General features: G+C 43.3%; 1 protein-coding gene across 3 annotated transcripts in view; it reads left to right on the top strand.

The window, feature by feature from the left end:
- Nucleotides 1-20704, top strand: part of LOC140197731 (coronin-2A-like) — a 169977-nt gene extending 149273 nt beyond the window's left edge. For all 3 annotated transcript variants that reach the window (XM_072258117.1, XM_072258118.1, XM_072258119.1), the window contains 8 exons: nucleotides 150-329; nucleotides 1620-1736; nucleotides 8748-8852; nucleotides 10780-10876; nucleotides 11858-11970; nucleotides 14795-14885; nucleotides 15607-15836; nucleotides 17665-20704. In XM_072258117.1, coding sequence (XP_072114218.1) covers nucleotides 150-329; nucleotides 1620-1736; nucleotides 8748-8852; nucleotides 10780-10876; nucleotides 11858-11970; nucleotides 14795-14885; nucleotides 15607-15836; nucleotides 17665-17796 — 1065 coding nt within the window. In that variant the 3' untranslated portion in view covers nucleotides 17797-20704. The remainder of the gene's footprint in view (nucleotides 1-149; nucleotides 330-1619; nucleotides 1737-8747; nucleotides 8853-10779; nucleotides 10877-11857; nucleotides 11971-14794; nucleotides 14886-15606; nucleotides 15837-17664) is intronic.
- Nucleotides 20705-23926: the final 3222 nt, after the last annotated feature.

The raw sequence follows: 23926 nt of genomic DNA, 5'->3' as shown, positions 1-23926 counted from the left end.
AGATGAATGGCGCAAAAGTGAATTTAATTTCTGGAGTTCCAGTATCTTTCTGCTGACTCCAGGGTGGGCTCCCTGGTAGTCAATGCGAAGTTAGTCATGGTCAGTTAAATCCTTGCTCACCTAACTCTACTTTGTCTCCTTTTCTGCAGATTATGATCTGGAACTTGAATTCAGGAGAGTCACTAATTAGAAACCCTGTGAAAATTCTGGATTGCCACAGAGATGTTATTCTCTCCATGTCCTTCAACACCAGTGGCAGCCAATTTGTGACTTCTTGCAGGGATAAGAAGATTCGAGTGATTGACAGTCACACAGGAAAGGTTTTACAGGTAGAATTGAAAGATTGCTCTTATTGCAACAGATAAAGGGAGCTCGTGTTTTCCGTGATTTCTAGATCATGGAGAAATGGAGAAATTTGTATTTGTACAGTGCCTTGAATTATGTTACCTCTGAACTTTATTATTCTAACACATTCTTGTCCAGCTTCCTGTCTTCTACCTCTAAGAGGTGTAAGTTAACTAGAGAGTAAATGATAGAGCCATGGGGGCCCTGGGGAGTCTTATCTAACAGAGAGACCTCGGGCGACAGGTGAATCAACACAGGTAGGTAGGCAGAGTGGTGAAGAAGGCACTTGACACACGTCACCATCGGTCAGGGTTGCATCGTCAGAGCTGTGCACTGTATTCTAAGTGTGGTCTCACTAACAACTGTACAAACTGTTGGTATGATCACACTTGGAGTATTGTGTACAGTTCTGATCAGCCGGTGATAAGAAGGATATCATTAAACTGGAGGTGATGCAGAGAAGATTCATGAGAATGCGACTGGAACTAGAGGCTGGATAGGCTGGGACTTTTTTTACCTAAAGCTTTCAAGGCTGATCTTATTGAGGTAGATAAAATCATGAGGGGCAAAAATAAGGTGGGTGGTAAAGTCCTTTATCCAGGGTAGGGGAGCCTAATATGATGACAGGTACTTAATGTGAGAGGGGAAGGATTTAAAGAGGCAACGTAGAAAGTGCTGGAGAAACTCAGTGGGTTGGGCAGCTTCTGTGGACAGAGATGGACAGTGGACATTTTAAGTCAAGACCCTTGAATCGTGACAGTCTATTTCCCTCTGTAGATGCTACCTGTCCTGGTGAGTTATACAAGCAGACATTTGGGAGACTGGCGGGATGAATGGGAATGGATCTGTGGATTGCATGGGTGGGAGCAGGGCGTACCCTCATTCCTTCTTTCCCCACTTCACCCCTCCTCTGAGCTACAACTACAACACTTAGGGACTGGGTGGAATTGAGCCAAGCTAGTGAGGCTGGGAGTGCTAATCGGACTCACTCATTCACTCACTGAGTCAGCGAAGCCAGCTGATGCCACTCTTCCTGTGCCTGCTGGCTCTCCCGTCACCACTGTTTCTGTGATCATACTCGTTCATTTCCGACTTACGAACACTTGTCAGGAATGGAACTGTGTTGTGATCTGGGGGACAGCCTTTAAAATGCAGGATAGCTTTGGAGGTTTTACACAGTGGTGTGTTCTGTAGGTGCTGATGGTCACTTCCACCCAACCTCCTGCCCACCCACTTCTTCCTTTGGTTACAAGCCTTCTTCTGATCATTTTCAGGAAACGGGTTGCATATCCCACAGAGCTATCAAGGTTTTGTATCTGGGCAACTTAAAAATGATACTGTCAGCGGGCTATTCCAAGTGGAACAACCGACAAGTCGTTCTCTGGGATCAGGTAAGCAGACGTGTGGGATGTCTGATGGGGTCAGGGCCTGGTGCCGGGGTCTGGGAGGTGGGATGAGGCCCAGCAGTGGTACATTCTGTGGATCAAGAGAGCAGCCTGGTGCTGTGGGGTTAGGTTAAGTTGGGGGGGGGCGGTGGTGGTGGAGATCTAATGTTCTTCTCTCTGCCTTAGTGATGGATGATCAGCCTGAGGATGGGCTTGTTGATGTAGGGCGGGATCCCACATTCTCCACCATATCGACCAGCAGTCCTACTCTGCCATGTGGTTCCCCCGTCTGCCTTGCCTTCAGACTGGTCTGATTATTTATCAATCCACTGTCCTTCCTCTTCCCCATAAACCTCTACTTCCAACAGAACAAAAAATTGTTTTAGATTCATAGGTGCACAGAAACAAGATCTTCATCCCACCATATCCATGCCAGCCTTTCTTGATAATCCCATTTGCCCACATTAGGACTGTAATTCTCTGCCTGTTCAAGTGTTTGTTTAAAACCCTAAAGTTCAAAGTCTGAAGTAAACTTATTATCAAATTACGTATGTTACCATATACAACACTGAGACTTATTTTCTTGTGGGCGTACTCAGTAAATCCAGTAACCATAATAGAATCAATGGAAGGCCATGACCAACAGAGCAGACAACCAGTGTGCAAAAGACAACAAACGAAAGGAAAGAAATAATAAATCAATAAGCAGTAAATATTGAGAACATGAGATGAAAGGGACTTCATAGATTGTGGGAACAGTTCAGTGGTGGGGCAAGTGAAGTTGAGTGAAGTTATCTCCTCTGGTTCAATCGCCTGATGGCTGAGGGGTGGTAACTGTTTCAGAATCTGATAGGGTGAGTCCTGAGGCTCCTGTACCTTCTTCCTGATGGCAGCAGTGAGAGAGAGCATGGCCTGCTTGGTGAAGGTCCTTGATGATGGATTCTGCTTTCCTGTGACGGCAGTCCATGTAGATGTGCTTGCTGGAGGGGAGGACTGGGCCTTATCCACTACTTTTTTTTCAAGGAGTTGGTGTTTCCACACCGGGCTGTGATGCAAACAGTCAATATACTCTCCACAACACATCTATAGAAGTTTGTCAAAGTTTTAGACGTCACGCTGAATCGTCGCAGACTCCTGAGGAAGTAGAGGCACTGCTATACTTCCTTCGTAATTGCACTTACGTTCTGGGCCAAGGACGGGTCCTCCGAAATGATAACACCATGGAATTTAAAGTTGCTGACCCTCTCCACCTCTGATCCTCAATGAGGACTGGCTCATAGACATCCGGTTTCCTTTTCCTGAAGACAATCCAATAATCAGTTAACACACATCAAAGTTGTTGGTGAACGCAGCAGGCCAGGCAGCATCTCTAGGAAGAAGTACAGTCGACGTTTCAGGCCGAGATCTCTTACTAACTCTTCCTTCAGTTAGTCCTGACGAAGGGTCTCGGCCTGAAATGTCGACTGTACCTCTTCCTAGAGATGCTGCCTGGCCTGCTGTGTTCACCAGCAACTTTGATGTGTGTTGCTTGAATTTCCAGCATCTGCAGTATTCCTGTTGTTTGCCAATAATCAGTTTCTTGGTCCTGCTGACATTGAGTGAGAGGTTGTACTTGTATCTGACTCCACCACCTTCTCTGGAAATGTTGCAGATATCAACCATCCTCTGTGTGGATAAAAAAGCTTTCCCCTCAAAAACCACTTTAAAGCTTCCCTTTTCACCTTAAACCCAAGCCCTCTTTTTTCCTGATACCCCTACCATGGGAAAAAGATTCTTGACCGTCATGTTCTGAAAATGAATATCTTACCAATGGCAAAGTTTTCGTTTATAGTTCTTCCCTCCTTGTCCCCTGATCTGTATCAACAAAAAGAACAAGTGAAGTAAGACAAGGTCCTGTTACTGTATTGTGTACAAGTCTGTGTATGCACAGGTGCAGTGAGAAATGCAGCAGCAACACAGGCACAGAGAATCATATAATGACCATTCTCAAGAAAAGCAGATCAGAACAAAAACCTCCTACCTTCAACCTTCAGCCAACTGGTGGTGCGAGTTGATTCAAGAACCAGTTGGCTGAAGGTTGAAGGTAGAGAGACACTAGCATGCTCTCCTTATGCTTGCAGGTACGTGCTGGGTCTAGGCATGGTCGTGTGATATGTTAATGCACAGGAATTTAAAGCCGCTGACTCTCTCCATCACTGATCCCTCAATATCGACTGTTCACCTTCCTTTCTCCTCCTGAAGGCAGCAGTCAGCTCTTGGCTTTGCTGGAGTTGAGCGAGGTGTATATTCCGGAGTTGAGCGAGGGGTACTTGTTGTGGTAACCCTCTACCAACTGTCCCATCTCACTCCGAAAGCTGATTCATTCCCACTTGTGATTCCTACAACAGTAGTGTTGTCAGGGAATTTCAGGATAGCGTTGGAGCTGTGCTCAGCCACGTAATTATGTGTACAGAGAGCAAAGCGGGGGGCATGCAAGCACTCTGTGTTGATGCTCAGCGAGGGGGAGATGTTATAAGGATTAGCCTTACATGTTACCTGTACATCGAAACATACACTGAAATACGTTGTTGGCATTGATGGAGATAGCCTGCGTCTGGCGCCATTCTTCCAGCAGCAACATAGCATGTCTACAGCTTACTAACACTGTGCAGCTTTGGACAGTGGGAGGAAACCAGGGCACACAGAGGAAACACACGCAGTCATGTGGGGAATATACAGGCTCATTGTAGACAGCGGTGGGAATGGAACCCCAATCGTAGGTGCTGTAAAACGTTATGCAACTGTTACTCTTCCATATCACCCGATGTTGGTACCAATTCTCACTGACTGAGTTCTGCCAGTGAGGAAGTTGAGTATCCAGTTGCAGAGGGGGGCACAGAGGCTCAGGTGTTGAAGCTTGACAATGAATTTGACTGGCTGAATGTGAACTCTAAGCTGTAGTCGAATACGTATTCAAATCTAGTGCGTGCAAAGGCTAATTAAAGATTCCCCACCAAGCTGCATACTTTCCTGACTTGGAAGTAAATCACCTGCACAATGCACACAAAATGCCAGAGGAACTCAGCAGGTCAGGCAGCATCTATGGAAGAGAAGGAGCAGGCCGAGACTCTTCAACAGGACAATGCCACCTGACCTGCTGATTTCCTCCAGCTTTTTGTTTGGGTGTTGCTAAGGATTCCCAGCATCTGCAATCTCTCGTGTTTAAACTAAATCACCTGTTCTTTTTCATTACTAGCTTTAAATCCTTGAACTTCCCCTCCTAAAGCACTGTGGACTATAGTGGCTCACCATACCTACTCGAGGACAGGTATGGATGGGCAATAAATGCAGGCATTATTAATGACACCCAAATCCTGAAAATATATGAGAATAAAGTGTAGGTGAGCTGTCTTTACAAATCACAGTGAAGGTGCTCACAGTGTTGTTCAGTGGTGAATTATAGGATATTTGATTAGTGATGAAGGAGTACTAGTGGCTTTTGTGTGTGTATGTGTCTAGACAGACTCGTGACCATTTTGTCAGAGCTCAAGCCCACACAAGCAGTATGTGAAAGTCATAAAGAAATCCATTACAAGTTGCCGTAAGACCTGCATTCTGGAAATAAGAGTATTACAAAAATTAATCTTATCTCAAACATTCAAGTGCTGGCACTTTTTGTATTGTTAGTGTTTTTGGATTTTAGCTCTGAGAGTTCAGCAGATTATTTGTGCCTGTGACGGAGTATGAACAATATTGTTCGTAAATTTATTATCAGGATAAGGAAACTGTACCGAGGAATATAAATTCTGGGAACTGGCTTATTGCATTGCTGATTGCTTGAAATCCGATTGGCATTAATATCAAAATAGCTTTCGGCAATGGCTTTGTGTTCTGGATCTAATTGGGTTACTCTTCTAATTGGTTAGAGCCCAGGATTAAATTCAGTGATCTGGATTATATGCTGAACCCTTTCTTTGTCACTTTAATCCAATTTTCAGTTCAGAAAATGCATACAGAGCTGGACGTCTCTATGTTAAAGGGAAAAAATAAGTTCAACTTGAACTTGTGACATTAGAGGATTGGATGTTAGAGGGCAAGTTTTTGCCGTTAGGGTTTGGACTGATTTTTTCACTGATGGATTGTTACTGCCATTCGTTGTTGGATTACTGATTGTCAGTGTCTTTGATTGGTCAGTGGAGCACCAGTGCCACCTACAGATCATGGTCTGAAACCAGAACCATTTACTCCAAGCAACTGTTCTGTGTGCCAGTGAGTGCTTCCATGGGTGACCATCTATGCTCTTTTTCATAACTAAATCTTGATTAATAGCCCTAGAGAAACACATTGGCAGTGCTTAATCGTACAACACCTAATAATCTATCAGGAAAAGTCGTCGAGAGATAAATGATAAATATGGCTCAGAAAGCCAGGGAGAACTCCCTGATCACCTTTGTTAGTGCCATTTTGTATCCATATGATAGACCTTGGTGTAATATCCTCTTGGAAAATCTCCTTTTGCAGCTGGAGACATAAAACAGGACAGTACAGTGCAGGAACAGGCCCTTCAGCCCATCCTGTCTGTGTTGAATATGATGCCAAATTAAAGTACATCTCTCTGCCTGCACATGATCCTGACATTTCCTGCATATCCACGTGTCTGTCTAAAATCCACTTAACACCTCTGTTATATCAGCTTCCACCACTCCCCTCAACAGTCCATACCAGTACCCACCACACTCTATGAATGAAATAAAACTTGCTCCGCTCATTTCTTTTAAACTTTCCCCCTCTCACCTTAAATGCATGTCCTCTGGTATTTGTACCAGAACCCATGGATAAAAAAAACACAATTTTGATTGTGCAAGACTTCGGCTATACTGCATTGGGAGTGTTGGCTCCGAATTATGATCCCAAGTATCTGAAGTAGGACTTCATTACCAACCTTTCTAGAGCTGAGAGTATAACCCATGAAAATTTATGCAGTAAAATCATGGGAACCTTAGCTTGCACTCAGACCGTGGTTCCTGTGCTAATGTTCCGGAAGTCCCTGTCTGGCACCATCAGCACACAGGAAGTGGTCAAAGTGGAATGGCCACAGGAATTAGTTCAAACGACCAATGGATGGGCGTTAGAAATGCAACTTACGGATCCCCCAGGTTACAGACATCTGACATATGGTCACTCTGTACATATAACTGAGTTTTTGGAAGCCGGTAAGATAGACTTACTAGCCGCTGTGTGGCTGCAGGCCTCTTCTGCTGAGTGAGAACAGGGCATCTCTGTGTTCCTTCTCTCCACCCCACTGAGCCACAACTGAGAGAAGGCATATTGAGACTTTCTCATCTAGCTGCTTTTGAATACTGTTGGGGGGATGACCTACCAGGGAGAAGCTGCAGCAACTGGGTCTCCAGCACTGACTCTGGCTCTCTGGCTCAGAAGGCAAAGAGGGAGAAGAGTTGTCCAGGGGATTCCAAAATTAGAGGAGCAGACAGGAGATCCTATGAACATGAACGAGACACGCAGATGATATGTTGCCTCCCGGTGCCAGGGTCAAGGTTGTCTCTGATTGGGCCCACAGCATTCTAAAGGGGGAGGGAACAGCTGGAAATCAAGGTACATATTGGTACCAACAACTAAGGTAGGAAAAAGGATCAAGTCATGAAAAGAGAATATAGGGAGTTATAGAGGAAGCTGAAAAGCAGGACCTCAAGGATAGTAATCTCTGGATAGCTGCCAGTGAGGGTAAGAATAGGAAAGTACCATACCTTCCACATTCAGTATTCTCCTTACATAGGAAGAGACTAACACAGAATGATGGACCATTTAATTTTTAATAGTTCAGAAAGGTAGCACCCCACAGTGTATCAATACCTCTACAGCACTTGATGGACTTACAAGTACTGCCTGGACTTGTATCTTCCAGTCTCTGGGATGGACACTTGAACCCACAATAAATAACACTCCTGATGGGCCACAGCTGATGTGGAACCAATCAATCGGGTGCAATGCTTTGCATAATATCCAATGTGCTTCTTCAATACGTTGTGTATGAGAGCGAGGTACATGGTTGAGTGGTGTCGCAGCAACAACATTGGACTCAGTGCTAGTAAGATAAACAGAACTGATTGTGGATTCAGAAAGTGTAAGACGTGGGAACACAGTCCAGTCCTCACAGAGGGATCAGAAGTGGAAAACGTGAACAATTTCAAGTTCAGGTGCCCAACGTGTTGATGCAGCTACAAAGGAGGCACAGCAGTGACTATATTTCATTAGGAGTTTGAGGAGATTTGCTATGTTACCAACGACACTTGCAAATTTCTACAGATGTAACATGGAGAGCATTCTAACCGGCTGCAACACTGTCTGGTATGGGGGGGGGGGGCGCGGCAGCGTGGGAGTGGGGAGGGGCTACTGCACAGGATCGAAGTAAGCTGCAGGGAGTTGTAAACTTAGTCAGCTCCACCATGGGCACTAGCCTCTGTAATATCCAGGACATCTTCAAGAAGCCATGCCTCAAAAAGGCGGCACCCGTCATTAAGGATCCCCATCACCCAGGACGTTGTTACTATCAGGGAGGAGGTACAGGAGCCTGAAGCACACGCTCAGTGATTCAGGAACTGCTTCTTCCCCTCTGCCATCTGATTTCTGAATGGGCATTGAACCCATGAACACTACCTCACTGTCTTTTTTTGTACTTCTACTACGTTTGTGTATGTATGTATGTATGTATATATATATATATATATGTAAAATATGTGTGAGGAATGTGAAGGCTAGTAAATGTGACAATCCCTTTTCAGAATCTGCTTTAATGTCACTGGCATATGTCGTGAAATTTGTTGTCTTTGTGGCAGCAGTACAATGTAGACAACAAAGTTCACAACATGTGCCAGTGACATTAAAGCAGATTCCGATTCTGAAAAGGGATTGTCACATTCTTGTAATCGTTGCTGTAGTCCTTGATGCAGTGATGGGAGACTTGATTCACACAAATGGTCCAATCCATTAACAATCACCTGTTTTTCTGAATAATAATAGGACGACCTGTCTGTGCCTTTAAGGGAGGAGGATTTGGATGGGTCTTTGGGAGTGCTTTTTCCATTCTATGATCCAGACACGCACATGCTTTACTTGGCAGGAAAGGTAAGGCCATGACTTGCGTTTGTTGGTTACTTCGTGTTGGTGTCACAGGTACAGGGGAGATACAGAAAGCTCCAGTGATGATAGTTGCTGGGATCGAATTCCCCTTGATATCTTAAAAACATCGGTGACATCACCTCTATGATGATCTTAGTTTTGTAAAGGGCTCATGGAGTGTGGGGAGGGAGTTCAGGGTGGGGGGGGGGCAGTAAGGGAGTGGAGGCTTCATAAGATGTGGGAAAAAACCAGTGTTCCCAAGCAAAGAAGGTGATCATTTTGCTAGCTGTACTTCATGCAAACATGATATCTATCAGACTCTTGCAGTCAATTTGCTACGACATTCTCAACAAACCATTCTGCATAGTTGATTTTCCTATCATTTATTGAGAGAGAGGTAGCTACATGTATATATCAAGAGATTGCAGATGCAGGAGAACCAGTCCCAAGGAAGGGTCTTGGGCTTCAAGGATTAACTTGAACTTAATTTAAGGATTAACACTTTCTCTTTCCACAGACTCTGCTGGACATGTTGAGTGTTTTTAGCATTTTCTGTTTACAACTCAAGTCTGGTATTAGATGTGGGTAGATGTAGTAGCTGGGGCAAGGCAGGGTTTTATGTACAGGTCAGCCATCTTCATAATGGAACAGGTTTCATGGACTACGTGGTTTCCTATGTCTCTCCCTATTAATGCTATATTGATTCACCTTCTCCAGGGTGAAGCATCTACAATCTACTCTGAAAGCAGCTTTCCAGTTCTGCCACCTCTACTTCAAGTGCATGGAATACCACCAGCTGCCGGCCCCCTTCCAAGTTCTGCACTATCCTGATTGAAATGACATTGTCAATCATTCAGCATCACTCAACACCTAAAGAATGAATAAACCTTGCATTATCTCCTTCATCAGAATGAAAGGTCTTGGCCTGAAATGTTGACTGTTTATTCCCATTCATAGATGCTGCTTGACCTGCCGAGCTTCTCCAGCACATTGTGTGTCTCGCTTTAGATTTCCAGCATCTGTAGTACATCTTGTGTCTTGCATTACTTCCTGTGATCTAAATGATCCCCTTTTGTACTTCCAACAGAGACTATTTCCAGTTTACACTTTTTCTTGACATATTTTCTCCTAGAGCCATGGACCATGACAGCTCAGAAACAGGCCCTTCTGCCCATCTAGTCCAAGCTGGCCTGGCCTTCTGCCTGGTCCCATCAACCTCCAGTACATCCAGACCATACCCCACCATAACTCTCTCATCAATCATCTACCTTTCTAAACTTTTCTTAAATGTTACAATTGAACCACAATTATCTGATTTTATTGAGCCTTATGTCCAGTGCTGAATGGTCTACATCTGTTTCTGAGGAACTGAGAAATTGTTTGTTAAAGTTAACACCTCCCCCCTGCTGTCGAGTGAGAAATAAATTAAACACGGCAGCCCCCAGAATCAGTGTGTGGTTGCACTTCTCAAGTTCAGACTCATAATCCCAGAGATGGAAAGGTTCCCAGAATGACTTTGATGCTGCAGAATTATGTGGTTCCTCTCCTCTCCAAACAGCCTGTCCCCACAGTCCTCAACACTTGGAAGTTCCATCAAATAATTATAGGACTCTAGCGTGGAAAAGAATGATCAAACTTGATTGGGAGTTATAATGTAAACCACATGAGACTCTTGGTTGAACTGTATTTTGATCATTGAGATCTAATTGCCCTGACAAGGCTGTTTGGCCCATTGTATGTGCATGGTATCCTCCGTTGGGAAAAATCCCACATCCCTGAGACTATCGCATGAGAGTAATTCAAAGCCTAAACCTCCATCCATTGTAATTCCTTCTGAAAATGCATGGTACCTTTATACCTCTTCTAAGATTGGTTAGTTGTTGCTTTCCAGTATCTAAACTTGCATCATTTGTACCACTGTTGTTGTTCACAGGGTGAAGGTAATATACGATACTATGAACTAAGCTCTGAGAAGCCTTATCTTCACTTCTTGATGGATTTTCGCTCTTTACTTCCTCAGAAAGGAATGGGTATGTCTTATCTGGTTTAAGATCCACAGTGGGGTGAAATCTGCCTTTTGGTCACTGGCTGAGTGATGGCTGCCCGTATCCCTTTAGGTTGGTGTTAAGCAGAAGAGGGGAGGGAATTCCAGAGATTTAAATCCCAATCAGAAGAAGGCACAATTGTCAGTTACAGAGCTATTAAGTTTGCAAGCGCACACGGGATCAGAATTGAAAAAGAGAGTATTAGAACTCTGTAGGTCCTTTTGCAAATGATAATTGATGTTGGGACAATTCTTAACAAAATCTGGGTTGACTGATTTTTGTTAACCTCGGCTATTAATGCGAGTGTATTTAATTGGTAGGTGGTGTTAGAACATTGATTATACAAGATCTTTAATATTAAAGGGCAGATTAGGCTTGAGGGTATGTCTGTATCAGGATGCAGGGGGATGTTTTGGATATGCTGGTGCCAGTCAGTCCAGGAGAAAATTCTGGAGTTGATTAGCAATGGACATAAGTTTTAGGATCAGGTGATTTGAGGCTGAGCTAATGCTGTAGTGACACAGGCTGGATCTGTGTACCTTGGAGGGAAAATGCAAATTCACTGGTTGTTGGCTCGAAGAGAGAAATGGAGGCTAAAAGCTAGAATTGCATTAGATTAGTTTAGTTAACTGTTATATGCACCGTGGAGCAACAAGATTGCTTACTTGCATGAAACTCACAGAGTGAACAGTATGCATGGTAATAATGAAAACAATTACAAAGCAGCAGAATTTTGCAAAGATTGTAGTGCAGTCTGAAATCATGCAAAAGAACTGCAGAGTGAAAATAAGGGATTATTGAAGAGGGGTAGAGTTAAGAGTCCAACAGTCCACACCACTGGGAGAGGGACGTGAAGGAGGAGGTTGTTTCACGAGTATGATGGCAGTGGGGAAGAAAATGTGTTTAAGTCTGGAAAAGTCAATTAGTCTCCAGGTCTTAAACAAGTTTTGTTTTCTTTATTACAAGGTATCATGCCAAAGAGAGGCCTGGATGTCAGTGCCTGCGAAGTCTTCAGGTTCTACAAGTTAGTGACAGTCAAAGGCCTTATCGAGCCCGTCTCCATGATTGTCCCTCGGCGGGTAAGGGAATAAACATAAAGTGTAACACACGGGGTGGGCCATTCAGCCCAGCTGACTGACCTCTGCATTTATGATCCAAGCCTTCTTCATCTCAGACACAACTCAGAATGCTGGAAGAACTCAGCAGGTCAGGCAGCATCTAAAGAAAGGAATAAACTGTCAACGTTTTGGGACGAGCCTCTTCTTCAAGACTGGAAAGGAAGGAGGAAGATGCTAGAATAAGAAGGTTGGAGGAGGGGAAGGAGGCCAGCTGGAAAGTGATAGGGGTGGGTGGGAAAGATAAAGGGCTGGAGAAGGAGGAATCTGATTGGAGAGGAGAGGAAGAAAGGGAAGGAGGAGGGGACCCAGGGGGAGATGATAGGCCAGTGAGAGGAAGAGGCAAGAGGCCAGAGTGGGGAATTGAAGAGAAAAGGGGGAGGTAATAAAAATTATTTTACTGGAAGGAGAAATCAATGTTTATACCATCAAGTTGAGGCTACCTAGACAGAACATGAGGTGTTGTTCCTCCATCCTGAGAGTGGCCTCATCATGGCAAAAGAAGAGGCTATGGACCCATATATCAGAATGGGAATAGGAATATAAATGGTTGGGTGCTGGGAAATTCCACTTTTGGAAGATGGAGTGGAGATGGCTCGGCGGTATGATCCCCAAATTTACTCCGGGTCTCTCACCAATGTAGCAGAGGAAGCATTAGGTGAACTGGATACGATGGAGCCCAGCAAAATTGCAGGTGAAGTGTTGCATCACTTGAAAGGACGGTGTGGGGTCCTGAATGGAGGTAAGGGAAGAGATAAATGGGCAAGTGTAGCATATCTGTCGTTTGCAGCAATATGTGCCACGAGGGAGATTAGTGGGGAGTGAGCAATCCCTCTAGAAAGTGGGGATTTGGTGGGCGGGGGGGTAAAGATGTGCTTAGTGGTAGGATCCCATTGAAGATGGCAGAAGGTACAGAGAATGATGTGTTGGATGCGGAGGCTCACAGGGTTGTAGGTGAGGAGAACAGGAACTTTATCCCTTTTACGGCAGTGGAAAGATGGAGTGAGCGTGGATGCCTGGGAAATGGAGGAGATGTGGATGAAGGCAGCATCAATGGTGGAGCAAGGGAAACTCTGTTCTTTGAAGAAGGAGGACATCTCTTGATGTCCTGGAAAGGAAAGCCTCATCCTGGAAACAGATGTAGTGAAGACAAAGGGACTGAGAAAAGGGAATGGCATTTTTACAGGAATCAGGGTGGGAAGAGGTATGGTCAAGATAACCGTGGGAATTGGCAGGTTTATAAAAGATTCAGTAGACAGTTTGTCTCCAGAGGTGGACATAGAGGGATTGAGAAAGGGTAGGGAGGTGTTAGATATGGACCAAGTGAATTTAAAGGCAGGGTGGAAGTTGGAGGGAAAGTTGATGAAATTAACAAGCTCAGCATGGGTGCATGATACAGCAACAGTGCAGTTGTCAATGTAGCACAGAAAGAGTTGGGGAACATTACTGGGGAGGGCTTGGAACATGGACTTTTCTATGTAGCCGACAAAAAGGTAGGCATAGCTGGGGCCCATGCAGGTGCACGTGGCTATACCCTGAGTCTGGAGAAAGTGGGAGAAGCCGAAGGAGAAATTATTCAGGGTGAGGGCCAGTTCTACCAGACGGAGGCAAGTGAGAGTGTGGAACAAGCTGCCAATGCTAGTGGTGCATGTGAGCTTGATTTCAATGGTTAAGAGAAGTTTGGGTAGATAGATGGATGGTAGCGGTATGGAAGTATATGGTCCTAGTGCAGGTCAGTGAGAGTAGGCAGCTTCAAGGGCTCAGCATGGACCAGATAGGACAAAGGGCCTGTTTTGGTGCTGTATTTTCTATGACTCCATGAATCTGTGCCCCAACATTGTTTCCACTTCTTGACTCAATTCAGAAGAATCTTTGGTTCTACAGAAGTTTCCCCTCATGTTCACATTAAACTTTTCACCTTTCATCCTTAAATCATGACCTCTAGTTGTAGTTCTACCCAACCTCAGTGAAAAAAGTCTGCCTATGCCCCTCATAATTTTGAATACCCCTATCAAACCTCCCCTCAATCTTTTATGTTCCAAGATATAAAGTCCTAACCCATTCAATCTTTCCTTATAATTTAGGTCCTCCAGACCTGGTTGAATCCTTGTAAATTTTGTCTGTATTCTTTCAATCTTATTTACATCTTTCCTGTAGGTCGGTGACCAAAACTGCACACAATACTCAAAATTAGGCCTCACCAATGTCTTATACAACTTCAACATAACATCCCATCTCCTGTACTCAGTACTTGGATCTATGAAGGCCAATGTACCAAAAGCTTTCTGTACGACCCCATCAACCTGTGGCACCACTTTCAATGAATTGTAGACCTGTATTCCCTTTGTCTACTGTATTCCTCAGCGCCCTACCGTTCACTGTATAAGACCCACTCTGGTTGTTCCTACCAAAGTACAAGACATCGCACTTGTCTGCATTAAATTCCAGCTGCCATTTTTCAGCCCATCTTTCCAGCTGTTCCAGATTCCTTTAAGAAAATCATACTGATTCAGAACAATGTGATTGAGTTAACTTGTAAATTATTTGAGGAGATGGATCATTTTTATTTTCTAAAAGAGGTACATAAATGTATAACATATATAAATATGTGCAGTGTCCTAGTTGCATAAATTCTAGCAACTCTCCATACTTCAGTATTGCTGGGATATGAAGCAAGAAACGTGCAAGCACGCAGAAATTGGGTACAGTTTAGAAATTGTTGGGCAGGTAAAAGGTGATGATGATCACTGTGCTAATGGGATTACTCTGTGTCCAATGCATCTTGCAGTCAGATTCATACCAGGATGACATCTACCCGCTGACAGCAGGGGCACAGCCAGCAATGACTGCACAGGAGTGGCTAAACGGATTCAATAAAGGTCAGTCTTGATACTTGTTGTGCTTGTGTAAACTCCGCTCCTCTTTCACAACTTCTCTCTGCGATTTTCCACATTAGGTGTCAGTTTCCCCTACAACCATCTGTAGTGAACGCCCCGCTCCTGCCTCCCATTGGACTGGGCAAGGGGGAGATTAAAGCAGCTCCATCTGTACTGCTTCACCGTAACATACGAGCGATACCCGCCACACCCACCACCCGACCTCACCAACGTGGCTGCTGTGGTCCTTGGGCATACACCCTTCAAGTTGCTTCAGTCCTCGGCCTGATCCTTCCCCTCTTCCTCCCTCACAGTAATTTAACTCCCATGTTGCTCCCAGCAGTTTCCAGGAGGTTTTATTTGATACTAGAAATAAAACCACCTCCTGCCCTTTCCAGACCACCTCACCAAGGATGCAGGAGATAACTCTGATGCTCATCTTGAAAGCAGAAGCATCAGATCTTTTCAGGCCACCTGAGACAACAGCTGCCAGGGGCCTTGGCTTAACTCCTCATCTCAAAGACAGTGTCTCCAACAGTGGTATTGCCTCATATTGCATTGGAACATCAGCCCGAAATGTTATGTTCTCATGCCAGGAGTGGGAATTGAAACCCTAACTTTCCACTGGTCAAAGCTCAGAACAGAAAAGAATTTGCTTTAGCTGAAGCATTTGGCTGCTCACTTAACATTGTTTTAATCACATTTTTCACTCTCTTGGCTTCAGATCCAATACTCATATCCTTAAAGCCTGGTTCTAATAACCAGCCGTGCATTCTGGAGAATAAAAGCACTGAGCTGAGCAACATCCCTGATTTAATGAGAAGAGAACATGTGAACGCAACACCGCAAAAACAGGAGCAACGAAATACAGAGAAAGTCCAAGAGCAGAAAAAGAATTTTATATCAAATGGGTACGACCTGTCGCAATGTCCACCCCCAAAAACGGAAAATGAGGTAAACAATAACATTTGTTTCTGAACTTAACACCAAACTCATGATTCTTACACTTAACACAGCCATAGTCACGCACGAAAGCAACCTTCCTATTAACTCAGCCGGCATGAAACATTCTCAATCTCTTAATACATCTGTGTCAGGTCCAGAGTATCGACTCGGCTTCTCTCTGACCAAGTGACCCAGCAACATTTTCTCTCTATCTTCCAGCCCCCTACTTCTCCAACTGCAAACCACTCCTAAGGTCACCTGCCATCCATCTGAGGAGACAGCAAACCAGAATTTTTTTTTCATGCAATGACATTTGTCTTGTTTGGGCCATTATGCCTGAGAAGACTCTACTCTTTTCCTCAGCCCTCCAAATTTCCACTCATTGTTTATCCTATTTTTTTTTCAAGTTTCCATTGAATACACTCATGCAACTAGACTTGCGATAGTAAGAAAAAAATTCTCAGCTTACCAGTTTCTTTTACCAACTACCTTTAATGTGGCCTCTGGTTCTGACTCTGTTGCTATGCAAGATTTTTGCTATACTTAGTGTTTAAAAAATCTTTCAATCTGAATATGATATTGAATACCCCTTTAAACTTTTCTGCTTCAAATAAAGAACTCCATTTTCCCCAACTGAAGTCACTCAACCCAGGGGCACTTGCTTCCAACACTGTGCCATTCTTTCTGATATGTGGAGCCCAGAATATGACATTATGCCCAGGATTTAAAAGTTCTGGCCCTAATACGACTCTGTGAACCCAACCTCACTTGTCTGTTTGTAATTGACAACATTCAGTCCGTTTTGATGCTGTTAGCTGCAGACAAGCTGTCCGGTAAACTTACACTTAGCGGCTTTCAGTCCACAGCCTTGCCAGTTATGGTGCATCAAGTATGGGATGGCACAGTAGCGTAGTGGTTAGCAGAATGCTTTACAGTACAAATGACCCAGATTCAATTCCTGCCACCGCTTGTAAGGAGCTTGCACATTCTCCCCGTGACGGCATGGGTTTCCTCCAGGTGCTCTGGTTTCCTCCCACAGTCCAAAGACGTACTGGTGGATAGGTTAATTGGTCATGATAAATTGTCCCATGATTAGGCTGGGATTAAATGGGGGGATTGCTGGGCAGCACGGCTCGAAGGGCCTGAGGGGCCAACTCTGCACTGTATTGCAAATAAATAAAAAGATTAAAAAAGTACTTTACAATATACCAAAGGTTTTTGTTTCCACCACCCTTTTGTGTAATGTTTCAGAATTCAACAACTCCCATCTCTGCTTCCTTAGTTAATGATGAGACAAAATCTCTCTTCAGTCTCCTTCATTCCAAGGAAAACCGTCCCTGTCACAGCAATGTTTCTCCATAAATAAAAATTACCTCATATCCTCATAAATGTTCCCTTTCTCATGCCCTTACCCCATGGAGACATAGTACTCAAGCTGTGGCCTGACTGGTTTTAGTGTGAGCCCCTGCTCTTGCATGCTGTGCTTCAACTAATAAACACAAATATCCTACATTCATTAAAACTTTATTAATCTGTTCTGCTGCTTTCAAGGATGTGCACTCCCACAGATCTCACTACCCTATTTTCCTGCTGTCTTCACTTGTTACCTAACTCAGATACGTGACATTTAATATGTAAAACAACTGTTCACCACCTCTGGCTGATTTTTGTCCTGTGGTTATTTCACATCCACATAGCCTCTTAAGCCCAAACTTTTTGTTTCATAACTAATTGTGATCCTAGGTAGGTTCAAGCAGTCTGGGCATTTTTGTAGGTAACATCTCAAATAGTTGATTTAATAAAAAAAAAGTTAATTCTGTTCTTTCTCTCCAATCAGCTTCTGCAGATGTTTTACCGGCAGCAGGAGGAGGTTCGGAGACTACGGGAGCAGCTGGCACAAAAGGAAATCCGAATTAAACAGCTGGAACTGGAGATAAAAAATGTTCGATTCAGTTCCATTAGTTACTGATGAAGCAACAAGGAGGGGTGGGGAAGAAACTATGGCAAAACAACTCGCCCTTAAAATGGGCTCCTCAAGGGACAGCAGTCTACTTGAATATAGTTATATTTTTTATTGAGGGAAAAAAGATGTTTAATTTGTAAAACTTAACTTACTGTACAGGATGTACACTTTTTTTTGTTTCTTATTTATCTTTTATATGATAGTGTAAATTGATTTTTTAACCCTGCTACTGGCTTTAATATGATCTGCAGTTCAGAGCTTTACAATCACATTGAATCTCAATTACTCTGGTGGCTACTGTAGTTTTTATGGTGCAAAAATATAAATACATCTTTTAATGCTTAAAATCCAGTGGCTAATTTACACACGTTAACCAGGGCTCTTACAACGGTGGTAAGGAATGAGCTAAATGTTATACCCAAAAGTTTGAATTGGGTGAAGCAAATTATCTGCAAGGATATTGGCTGGTCTTTTTAAAAAATATCTTATGTGTGTTATGATATTTCTTCTTTATTAAATTAATAGTTATGGTGATCTGGAAGATTAACTCATCAGCTTTTAGCCTAAAATATTGTGCACATCTGATTGGTTTTCTTCAATAGTTTCAGCAACTTCTGTTCACCACTACCTGCTTGGATCACAAGGGTTCTGCAGCATCAGATTTCCAGAACCTGCCCTTTTGCACTATGCGTAGGCTGCACTGTTGACTTGGGCAGGTGCCTCGTTGAAACGGGTAGCCTTCATTTCAAGAAAAGGCTTTGAAAACAATGAGAATTGTCTTAGTTACCTCAGCCTTCCTTTGAGTTCAAGACTACTTTTGTTTTAATGGAAGAAATTTTTTTAAGAAAACAGAAAGGAAAACATTTTTAAAACAATTATGATTCTTAAAAGATTTTAGGGAAAAAAAACTACTAATCATTCCTTTGATCAGTCAGATATTAAAGATGGAAAGAGACACTATACTGGCTCTTGCAATATAGAACAGCTGACACCCACAGCTAATTTTATTCAGCCCAAAAAATGTTCAGTGTGACATATCGTACAAGCCACATGCAAATAGGTTTTCCCTTTGTCCCATTGCATTGCAAGATAATGTAACGCAGTTTATTCATGATACTGCCAATGTGAATTTGGGAATAACACCAGACAATGGACCAGTGTCCTGTTGCAGTTCCATCTTCACAGCCATACTGTTGTTTTCAATATATTAAAAGCTGAAACTGGTAGAAATACTCAAGATCGCTTTGGAGAGAGAAAACAAGTTAGACTTTTTAAGTGGTTTCTGAGCAAATGCCATTGACATAAGTAGTTTCTCTCTCTGTGGAACTACATACCTGCCGGCCATTTCTTTTCTCAATTCGTTCCTTTATTCTTTCCAGAATACATGCATGAATGCATTTTATATAGAACTGTACTGTGGATTTTATATTCCCATTATTCACATTAATAGGATTTGATAGAGATATTCTTTTACTCTGAACATCTTTTCATAGCAAACTGATTCTACACTGGATATGATTGATCTTAACATACTGGGAGAAATTGTTTATGTTCTCTCTTATCTCCCCACTGATTTTGTCTTGCTGTAAGTTTGAGATTTTCAGGTTTGATGAATGATTAAAAGATTTTTAAAAAATTCGCCTACATTGGCTTACCAAGTAGTTTTTGAGATTCATGGATCTAAATGGTACTGGTAGAGTTTTTTCCATACAGCATATTTTGATGATTCATGAATGGTCTAACTTTGCTGATCTGTTCGTACCTTCGGGTAAAGAGATTAGGCAGCACGTGATTGTCATCTCATTTGTCACTTATGATTGTGATTAATTTAGGATTTGCAAGACTGTAATGACTTTTAATGACCTCAGAACATCCCAAAGTGCTTTCTAGCCAATGGAATACTGTTTTGACATGTAACCACTTGCAGTGTGTAAAAATATACAGTAAGCAATTTGCCCTTAATGAGCTCCCACTAGCAGATATAAAAGCAAATTGATTCAAAACCACTTCATGTTTAAATGCCTTAATATTATCCATTGCCACAAAAGTGGCCTCTGATTTATGCTTTTGCAATATTTTGTGATCAAAGTAAGTTCAGAATAATACAGGACTTCTAAATGACTATCAATGACGTCTGTCTACTAGTTCATTCCTGGGGAATGTTCATTTCAAACAGTTTGAAAGGATACCAACTTCATGATAAAGAGCTGATCGGTGTTTTTTTTGGTTTAGTCGTGCACAGGCAAATGTGCAGAACTGGAATGTGTGGTTATCGGGTGTGAAATCACTTCACAGAGTACCTTTCTGGGTCAGGTCCTGTGCCTTCACTTTTTAAATGAGAGGCTGCCACAAAGCCAGGGTTTAGCAATGGAAAGTGCAGCACAAGTGAAGCCATTTGGCCAGATCAGTCTCTGCAAGTGTTTTTGCTCCACTGGGGCATTTACCCTTGTGTTTTAAGAGCTTCCCTTAAAGACATCATGTGCTATTTTCCTCAGTCAGGTTGGCAGCACCTCTTTCAATGCACCAAGCTGGTTGCCTGCCATTGATTTGTAACACACTGTTAGCCCTCAAGATTGCTGATATAAACATTGGCTCACTGTTCCTGCAATGGCAAAATTTTATGTATACGCAACGTGCTGTTATCGTCATTAATGGCTTTGTATTTTCCTGCCGTTCTAATCAAAATCCCACTACTGCTGCTCATGGCAATTAACTGGAAGCAATGTAGCCAATGACTATCTGTCCAGCGAAGGGCAAAGGCACAGAAACCTTTCAGCAGTCCCCCCACAGGGGTTTCCTAGTTAATGAAAAGTACTTGATTGAAAAGGAGGCTTTCTATGTAACAACTTGAACTGACACATTCTGTATTGAACTGTAATCTGTCAGGAATTTAATAAAAGTTTCCTGTTTAAAACGTGCAGTGTAATGCCATTTAAATGAATTTTTTTTTGCTATTTATGCATTGTTCAGACATATGAGAAGCATCAGGCATTTTTATGACCAAATTGATAGCAAGTGAAGTATAGTAATATTGTTAAATGTAATTGCCAAATCACAGATCTCTTTTTTTCTCTAAAAGAGATCAAGATAACGTGGGTAATAATTGTTTTCATTAGTAATTATACTTCCTGATCAGAACTTACTATATAAAACTCTAAAGAGCAGAGATGGTTCAGGGCAGATTGAACGGGTAATGAAAAATGAATGAAGTTTTGCACTCAGGGGATTTTGGTAATCTGATGATGTGAATCTGAGTTAATTGACAAAAACAGCAGAGGAATGTCCATAAGGTAGAGCAGCAGAACTACACCTTTTGACCTATCAAGTCTGCTCGACCATGGCTAATACATTTTCCTTCTCAGCCCCACTCTCTCGCCTTCTCTCTGCCCTGACTAATCAAGAATCTATCAACGTCTGCCTCAAATACAGTTCAATGGTACTGTGCTCAATTCTGGTCGCCTCACTACAGGAAGGATGTGGAAACCATAGAAAGGGTGCAAGGAGATTGCCTGGATTGGGGAGCATGAGAATAGGTTGAGTGAACTCGGCCTTTTCTCCATGGAGTGGCGGAGGATGAGAGGTGTAAAAGATCATGAGAGGTATTGATCTTGTGGATAGTCAGGCTTTTTCCCAGGGCTGAAATGGCTAGCCCGAGAGGGCATAGTTTTAAGGTGTTTGGAAGTAGGTACAGAGTAGATGTCAGGGGTAAGTTCTTTACGCAGAGAGCGGTGAGTGCGTGGAATGGGCTGCTGGCGGTGGTAGTGGAGGTGGAAACGATAGGATCTTTTAAGAGACTCCTGGAAGGATACATAGAGCTTAGAAAAATCGAGGGCTTTGGGTAAGCCTACGTAGTTCTAAGCTGAGGACATGTTCAGCACAGCTTTGTGGGCCGAAGGGCCTGTATTGTGCTGTGGGTTTTCTATGTTTTTAGTTCCATTCAATACCAGTGAATGTATGCAGTATACAACCTGAGATTCCTGTTCTTCGTAGACATCCAGAAAAACAGAAGAGAACCTCAAAGAATGAGTGACAGTAAAAATTTTAGAACCCCAAAGCCCCTCCCAAGCACATCAGCAAAGCAATGACACTCTCCCTCCCCCACTTCCTTCAGCACCCTCAACCCACCAAACAACCAATAACAAAGCCCCCAAGAAAGACCATGATCTGCAGTACAACAAAAACTAATTGTTCAGACCAACAATTTCACATACCACAGGCTCCCTCTCTCTCTCTCCCTAATAAAGGGGCAGAGAAGTGTCACCCTTTTACAGCGAGAGGGGAGACATAAACAACACATCTCGCTGATTTACAGTCCCGAGTCACTTTTTTCCCCCCACAAATTCTCTGACTCGAGAACTGGCAGCTAACTCTCTGCCCTACCAATGAGAGAAAGAGAGACAGCATGCGATTTGCAAGGTACAGAGCCTCCGACAGCTGATCTGCTATGCCTGATGTTCTGTTTTCTTCCGCGACGCTTCAGTCAGCGGTACCGGCTTAAGGCCGATTTATACTTCTGCGTACGGGCTACGCCGTAGGGAGCATGTGTTGGTGTGTCTGCGTCACTCTGCAATTCACCGCCAAAACGCTAGTTGGCGGTGGGGTTTCTATGCCACTGTGTTGAGTTTCTTCGTGAGAGATATGGACGAGGAAATGCATTTCAAATATTTTCAGATGTTGGCAGGTAGATTTGACAATTTGATTCATGGTCTCCAACCATTTATTTCACATCGGTGTACGCACAGTATGCCTACAGACATGGCGGAGAAGAAGCAACCAGAAATGCATAGGAAATGCGATGCTATCAAGCGGACCAATCACAATTGTTGCAGTCTGCGTCGCTAAGACGCATGAGTTAATTTTTTGGGGAGGTGCGCGTCACCCTACTGCCTAGGGTACGTGGTACCTGCGGTGTAGATTTGACGCAGAAGTATAAACCAGGCTTTAGAATCAGCACATCCCCAGGGCTGCAAAGCCTCGGAACTCCGAAGACACACACGCCTTCTGGGCCGTGTCCTTGGGGTATGAAAAAATGATCGCAAAGAACCAAAGTTCAAGTGTAGCTCTAGGCCAGGGTCTTCAACAGAACCCCATCCACCTTGAAAAGGAAAAGGAAAGAGGTTAAAGGTAGAAATGAAGCTGATTCCGCAGATGATCTCAAAGAAGTCGCTGCCAAGCTCCGTCGTAGCTCTGCCCAATACACCCAATGCCTTGGCCTCTGCACCCACCTGCGGCAATGAATTCCACAGAGTTATCAATCTCTGGTGAAAGAAATTCCTCCTCATCAGCGTTCTAAAAGAACATATCTCTATTCGGAGGCTGCGTCCTCTGGCCTTAGACTCTCCCACCATAGGAAACATTCTCTTCGCATCCACTCTATCAAGGCCTTTCAACATCTGATAGGTTTCACTGAGGTCACCCCTCATTCTTTTGAATTCCAGTGAGTACAGTCCCAGAGCCAGCAAACGCTCCTCATACGACAAGTATTTCAATCCTGGAATAATCTTCGTGAACCTCCTTTGAATCCTCTCCAATGCCAGAACATCCTTCCTAAAGTAAGGGACCAAAAACTGCTCACGATACTACAAGTGAGGCCTCATCAGTGCTTTATAAAGCATCAATGTTACATTCTTACTTTTATATCCTAGTCCCCTTGAAATGAATGCCAACATTACATCTGCCTTCCTCACTACCGATTCAACCTGAAAATTAACCTTTAAGAAATCTTGTACGAGGACTCCCAAATCCCTTTGCACCTCAGATTTTGTATTTTCTCTCCATTTAGAAAAATAGTTTACCCTTTTATTTCTTCTACCAAAGTGCATGACCATATACTGTATTCCATCTGCCACTTCTTTGCCCATTCTCCTAATCTGTTATATGTCCTTCTGTAGCCTCTCTACTTCCTCAAAACCATCTGCCCCTCCACCTATCTCCATATCATCTGCAAACTTGGCAACAAAGCCATCAATTCCATAAACCAAGTCTTTGACATATAACACAGACCCCTGTGGAAACACCACTAGTCACTGGCAGCCAACCAGAAAAGGCTCCCTTTATTCCCAATCTTTGCCTCATGTCAATCAGCCAATACTTTATCCATGCTAGTATCCTTACTCTAATACCATGGGCTCTTGGC

The sequence above is a fragment of the Mobula birostris genome, chromosome 5 (assembly GCF_030028105.1).
Source record: "Mobula birostris isolate sMobBir1 chromosome 5, sMobBir1.hap1, whole genome shotgun sequence".
NCBI classification, from domain to species: Eukaryota; Metazoa; Chordata; class Chondrichthyes; order Myliobatiformes; family Myliobatidae; genus Mobula; species Mobula birostris.
This window is presented reverse-complemented; position numbering and strand designations above follow the sequence as displayed.